At 40.2% G+C, this 7,489-nt stretch overlaps 1 protein-coding gene across 1 annotated transcript in view; it reads right to left on the minus strand.

Annotated features, from left to right (window-relative positions):
- CCDC53 (coiled-coil domain containing 53) overlaps positions 1-457 on the minus strand; it is a 15,350-nt gene extending 14,893 nt beyond the window's left edge. The window contains exon 1 of the mRNA XM_009887440.1: positions 44-457. Coding sequence (XP_009885742.1) covers positions 44-457 — 414 coding nt within the window. The remainder of the gene's footprint in view (positions 1-43) is intronic.
- Positions 458-7,489: the final 7,032 nt, after the last annotated feature.

Genomic DNA, 7,489 nt, shown 5'->3' on the forward strand with positions numbered 1-7,489 from the left:
GGCGCTTCCCACCCGACCTCTTGACCTCGGCCCGGAAACAAACCCTCCACTCCGGGCGGCGCGGAGGACCCGTGCCCGTGGACTTGCGCATGCGCGCTTCCCTCTGGAACGCAACGCACCATGGGAAGCGTAGGCCGGGGGGAGGAGGGGGATGAAGCGGAGCGCTTCCCGCCCCACCTCCTCCGGCCGCTGCCCGGCTCTTTGTAACCCGCCCCGTCGCGGCCAGATCCTCCTGAAGTGCTTTCCCCAAAACCTGTGTGGTTTGTTGGTCCCTGCCGCCGAGGGGCCCCGGCCAGGCCGCGCCAGAGGGGCGCGGGGGAACGGGCGAGGGCGGCCCCGAGCGTGGTCCTGCTTCTGAGCCCATTGATTCCCACCGGTATGGGCACCGCAGCCTCAGGGCAAGGTCCTGGGTAATGCGGCGTATGAAGATAAAGTGTCTGCCCCAGCGGTCAGACATCACACTAGTAGTGAGAAAAAACAGTGCTAAAACTGTTTCTGTGCTCTTATGCATCATTTGGGTGGTGAAGGGCCACACTTTGCATACGGAGAATAAAAATAACAAGCACCAAATGACCCCAGCATCTTCTGAAAATGACAAAAGTGTGGCTGTAAGCACATTAGGGAAGATTCCTGTACTTTTAACGCTTACACAAAAGGAAAAAAGGGGGTATGCTAAACCTACCTGTGGCCTGTCTAACGTTTTTGTTTTGGTTAGCAATACCTATCGCTGCTTTCACTTGATTCTCAAGCTTAGGGTGTAAGTAGGTCTATTCCTTTTCAGCCAAGGAACCTCAGAGGTACCAGGCTCCAGGAAAAGGGGGAATAGTCCGTAGTTCTGCAAATGTTCCTCTGGAAGAATACCCTAACTGGAAAATAACCAACCTTTTATCTTTTGAGTGGTTGCTTGTATTATTTTTCTCTACAACAGATTCAAAGGACTGATAAGACTATTTGAAGATGGGTCAAATGACTCTAATGAGTTGTGTCATCAGAAAGGGTTTCCCATCTCTCGCTCCCCACTGACGGCTTCGTGCGCTCAGTTTACCATTTGTCCATTACAGGACACAGTGATCCCTTCCTTAAGGCAGTTCAAATTACCATCTTGGTGGAGAACTACCATTAGAGGAGGGTCTGTTTTTTGATTCAATGCATGAACCAAACAGATCAGCCACAGCACCTGTTGAACACCAGTCTGGTGAGCAGGGTTACTGAGGAAGACCCTGCTAGGTTTGGTGGCAAAAATACAGATAACTCTGCTACCTCGTGCAACTTCACCTGTGAAATGTCAGGAGAACAGCAACAGAAATACTTCTTTGTTGGACACACATCTGGTCTTTCATGTTGTGCTTGATCGAGCTCTACTGGCTGAAAATGGTAGGCACAGTGAAACCATAGGGAGGGGACCTGATCTCCTGGTACCACCAATTTGTCTCCATCTGTGCTAATAAATTTTTGAATGTGGTATCTACAGTTATACACAGTTATGTACAAGAGATAGTGAGCTGAACAGAAAGTATATTTGACCCCATCTTGTATAATATTAAATAATCTGATTTCTGCATCTTCAACAGGTCTTCTGTGAGCTATGACATCTATTCTCTGGAACTGATTGGCCAGACAACTGATGGGGATCAAAGTCGATAAAGAACACGTCATTAAACATTTCAGGACATGTTTCCTCTACAGAGAGTCAGGAATGGCAACCGCATATAGATCATGCATCTAACCCCCAGGCTGATTAGCTAGGAATGAAAGATGAGAGATGACCTTTAAATCCCCAAAGACATGGCTTCAGACAGAACATTACCCACACTTGCATTTGTTAGTAAACCCAAATTCAAACAGTATATTGGGTTATTCCATGAAAACTATTGTTGCCTCTCAGATTTTATTCTCGTGTTAGCCAGGAATAATCAATTCAGAAAAGAATCTATCCTTTGGAAAAGGGGTGAGATGTCAAAATGAAATCTGAATTCCCAGTCCTGATGTCTGGACTAAGTTTTGGAGAATCTAGGCTAAGCAACGAAAAATCCTAGAATGATGATGTGTGCTATGTTTATTGTAACATTGGAACAAAAGATTACCAACAGCTCAACCTGTTAAGTAAAACTTCATTTAAATTCTGAGGTTGTGTACTGCTGGAAGGCAAGACAAATCAGGGTGATTTGGGGTCCTTGTTTACAGTAGTGCATCCAAACAGAGTGTAGTGGAGAAAATATTTGGTGAATATTCTTCATGGTTACATCTAAATACTGCTACATTAAATAAAAAAATATCTAAATTTAGAACAGTTAAGAATCTGCCATAGTCTGAAGCTATCAGTAGGAAGCTTCTTGTGATGAGATAAATAAAAACACACTAATTACTTTAATACCTTGAAGATTAGAACCCAAATGTGCTATGCTAATTTTCGTTTAAAATTTAACAAAATTCTCAATTTACTTCCAAATTCTTTGATTTTGCTAAGCATTTTACAAACCCATATACAGAATGCATGGTAGCTGTACACAGAGCACGTCAATCTGTTACTCAAGTTTGCATAAAATTCTCATTTATGTGCTGAAGCAGCTTTTCTTTGATTTTGTATTTATTACTTTCATAATATATTTATTACTAACCTGCTGTCATATGCACATCTTTATTACTCTCTTACTAAAATGCTATAGCAAAGTCTTTTCACCCAGACTGAATTATTGAACGATCTGTATTTCATACTATGTTTTGGAGCAATGACACGCAGTTGGCAATTTCTCACATCTCACAAAGGAAGGACGGGGGTTAGCCTACGAAGTTCAGTAGGTTTAATCTGGCTTATAGGAACTGTGCAAATTTTTGTTGGGCAAAGGGGCTGTTTGTTTAAATTATCTAAGTGAATTATCTTGCCACCTTAATCCCCCCCCCCATTATATTAAAGAATAATTAATCTAATTTACCATAAAATGTCCATGATACAAGTTTTCCAGGCAGTGGCACAGAAATTTAGTAATGTAAACACGTAGGCAAATCTTATCTGAATCTCTTGGTTTGTAGAGCTGGACAAGAAACCTCACAAGAATATGCTCTTCTGTGAACTTTCTGTTACTTCCTGCTTTTAATTTGGCCAAAAATACTGCACAGAAAAGTGCAACACAGCAGTTTTTCTCCCAGCTGGAATTAGGAAATGCAGGGTATGAAAAGTGAAAAACAGAGAGTAGAGGAAAATGATCCCAATTTTTCCAAAACCTCTTGAAATGTTTTAATTGAACTGGTTTGTTAAACTGGAACTATTAATGACTGAACGCCCAACGGGTGGATTTATAAAAAATAACTGAGTGATAATATCCTGATTTACAGTGTGTACGATTTGAAAATGTACTTTGTACTACCACCCATATTGGATGATAAATGTCAAATTAAGGAATAAATACTGTACAGTACGTAACTGCTGGCAGTTTATACCCTATGTATGCGTACATATATATGCAGGCATTTAAAGACACAGTCATGTAGCTCCACCTTTCAGTGAAGGAAAGACTAAAGACTGTTTAATGGTTACTGAAATGCAGTTCAGCTGAATACTAGTATTTTGAAGATGTTAACCTCAGAGATGCTGAGGCTAACTTGGAGTGCAAAAGCTGTGTGTACAGAAAACCGATCAAAGCTTTGTCTTCATCATTAGTAAAAAATATTTTGTCTTGTGATCAGCATACGCTAAAAAGTAAAGGCAACAGCATGGGTTTCAAAGCACTGAAACTGACCTGCTACATATATTTTTTATATTGCACAAAATCAGAGCCTCTTGTCAATTGCAAACCAAAACTGCACAAGCTGAAAAAACTGGCAAGTGCTACTGTAACTTACAACGTTCCTATGCATTTTGTATGCTTATATACTGTTACATGTCCCTAGAGACAACATTCTGTTAGACTCAGCACAGAACTCAAATAGCTATACAATCGAGAGGCAAGTTAAACAGAAACAAAAGCTGATCCAAAAAAATTTCCAGACATGGTGTCACCTGATCCTCCATAGGGGCAATCATTGTTTTTACTAAGGTGGTCCAATGAACAGCTGAAAAGGTCAGAGTGTGGATTAACATTTTTTTGATTTCCCATGGGGTCTTCTAAAGCCATGCTTGCAAAGGGTATTCTGGCAAAGCTTTCTATATGAAATTGATATTGCCTCAATGATTTTTCCCTCAACTGAATTAGAAAAAAAAAAAAAGTCTATCTCAATAATTTAGGTATGTCAGAATATGTACAAATTTAGCAAACATCATGTTCTGAGAATTATCAACCCTTGACAGATAGACTGAGAAATGCAAGTGTCAGGTGTTATGTAGGTTCATTTAAAAAAAAAAAAGGAAATTAAATGATAAATGGTTTGCAGTTCTCTGAAAATAGCTCTTCGAATTTCAGTTTTCCAAGTACTGTGCTAACACAACATCAGAGGATTAACTAATTATTTTGTTCTGTACAGAAGAACATGGGGAACATGCTAAAAACATTAGCTGCTCTTTTTTTTTTTCTTTCTTTCTTTCTTAAATACCCATTTTATACAGGAAAGAAGTAACACAAAGAGCCTTGAACTTGGCAAGATCATTCCAATCCTTGGTAAATAGTTTTAAGTAGTCCTCAAAAACAGAGTATTAAAAACAAGCATCCTGGCTTCTGAATTAACTACAGAACAAAATTTCTGCCCTCTGCCCCCTTGGCTTTTGAGCAATTCTAAATAAAAAAAGTCTTAGTCAAAATGCACCTGCACATACCTAACACAAATTGCCTTTGTCAATATGGGTACTGAGCATAGCGTATGATATCCTGCATAGTTAGGTGGTATGTAAAGCTTTGGTCTGAGAGTGGACAGGAAAAAGTAATCTGTTTCAGTTTCACTACACATCCAGGATAGCAGTGCCCCACTCCAGTCCTTCCTCTCAGACCCACAAAGGCTTTTAGCTGTGTCTGCAAGCGAATTAACCCTCCCGTTAAACCTGTGCTCTCTGGTCAAACTATGGATATGAGATGAACACAGTGTTGTATCTTGAAACATCCTCCAGTCTGCTTATTTTGCAGTTTAAGCACACACCAGTCAAGGCTGGAGTGTCTTCCAAACACATCTTAAAGTTAAGAAGTCATATGTGTTCTAGCCCAGCATTTTCAAGTTTCCTGCACACTGGGATTTCCTTTTGGTTGCACATATTCAGCCAGTTGTTTTCAACTCTACTGCTCAAGCCAAAAAAGGGAAAACTTATTTTATGGCTCTTAGCCAGCTGAATCCACATTGCCAACACTTCACGTGTATCAGGCAAACAGAACATAACATCAGATCTCCATTATATGGACTCCAAGGACCCCAAGTCTTATAGTAACACCAGTTATCTGCACCTCCCTGGAAACGATCCCCTGGATGGTGGCAGGGAAGGGACGAGTTGGACTGCTGCTCAGCGCGGGAGGTATATTAGACACAGTAAGTCTACTTGCTGCATTACAGGGGAGGAGCGGTGAAGGTCCCTACACCATGGCTGCTTATCTGCACTGAGAAAATTTCACCTGTATGCCAGTGCGTCGTTTATGTGGGTTCTGCATCAAATAGCCAGCCTTCTGGGGGGAAATAATTTAAAGCACAAATAATGCATTTCACCTAGAAATAATCTGTCTGTATTCATTACGCTCACCTGTAACGAGCATGGAGATTTCCACAGAACGTAGGGCAAGTTCAAACCGCAATGAGCAGCTGGAGGCCTCCCATGAAAGGGATCTTCTGTCGTAGAAGCTACAGCACAGGAGCTAGAGGAAGGTGGGGCCTGGTAATCCATATCTGTAAACTGAAACCCGAAGGCAGTGGAAATTCCATCAATATCACAGGAAGAAGCAGCCTGAAATTGTCAGCAGATATCAGACCAAGGCATCCTTTCTTAATTTAAAAACACTGAAATAAGAGTTTTGTTAGGATTATCACCACTTCTACTTTACAATGTAGCATTTGGAGATGGTTTCAGGATGCAATCTTTGCATTGGTTTTGGCCAAGAAAATGATCAGAAACTTCTGAGAGACCCATAAAGATTGAATAAAAACATTTTGGAACTATTTAGGTTAATGGTTGGACTCGATGATCTTAAAGGTCCCTTCCAACCTAGATGATTCTATGAGTTGCATGCAGCTTTGTCATGAAAAATCAAAAGGAGGCCTATTTTTATGTCTCATGCCATGATCAAAAACGTAACACATTTTTTCTTCAGAAGTCCTTACAGTTCTGAGGAAGACATATCCCCAGGAGTCTCAGGGAAAAGTTATACACAGGAAAGGGAAAAGCTCAGATGAACTGCAGTGTGGTATTCTGGCTCAAAATTACTGACTCACTGGACAGAGGAGATGATACCCAAAGGAATGATGATACTATTTGGGAAGATACAGCTCCTAGCTCTTGCTCCAGGACCACTACTTGCAAGTACAGTCCCTCAAAAACTATTCCAGGATAAAGGCAACAGGCACTGGACAACTCCAACATTAAGAGAAGCAATGAGAGGCTCAGTGAAGTGGCATAATCAAGTGCAAACCATTCAGTCCAAACCTATATGACCAAAGACTGTCCACAGATAACACTACAGAAAAGATAGTGAGAATATTAACTTTTGAGATCCATTTGCACTTTTATAAACTTCTCTGTGCTACTTTGCTTGTACTGCACTTTTGATGTTTTCTTATAGGCAGCAGGGATACCCAGAAGGGTTTTATAAGGTTTTCTTCTTTTTATTATTAAATCTGTTTTGGTTGCATTGTATGTGGGTGGGTGAATGATTTGGAAAAAAAGATGGGGTCAAAAGGTTGCGTGCAATTGATTCTGACTGGACACTACTGTAACACCAAAATATTTATTCTCATTGAAGTCTGTTGGATACCCTTACACCAACATTACTTACCCTGTCTTTGTGGCATCCAGCTATTGGATTTAATAATTTCCTTGTTTTCTGTACAAGGATCTCAAATATCACTTTAATAATTACCTCTTTCATTGAAAGCCTAGACAAGTGCGGGGTCTTTCTGATTTTAGTATTTTGGACTCCTCCAATTTCTATCTGTAGAAGTTGTTTTAATTTGGGATTTGGAATTACATTCCTCCAAAATGAGCAGAAATAAATTCTGTGATAATTTCAGGTTTAGCTTCCTTAGTAAGGGTAACTGGAGATCAAGCTGCAGCAGATGGTAACCCTGCTGGAGAAAGTAAAAAAGGCCTTCCAAATAATTTGGAATTGTCCAATTATATCACAGTTTATGGAGACAGGGATATTATCAGCTACACAAGTGAAAACTCATGATCTATGCTAATTATTGCTTGTTTGCTTGCTTGGTGGAAATATTAAAGAAGAACAGTGAAAATGTTAACATAGAAGAAAATGATGACAACACACAAAAAGTCTTTCTTGGCTGTTTTGTTTAGAAGAGGGCAAACAAATTAAATTTAAAGTACATATGACAATCCTAAAAGGTTAAAAAGACCTTCCAGGGTTAT

Source organism: Charadrius vociferus, unplaced genomic scaffold (genome assembly GCF_000708025.1).
Source record: "Charadrius vociferus isolate BGI_N301 unplaced genomic scaffold, ASM70802v2 scaffold196, whole genome shotgun sequence".
NCBI lineage: Eukaryota > Metazoa > Chordata > Aves > Charadriiformes > Charadriidae > Charadrius > Charadrius vociferus.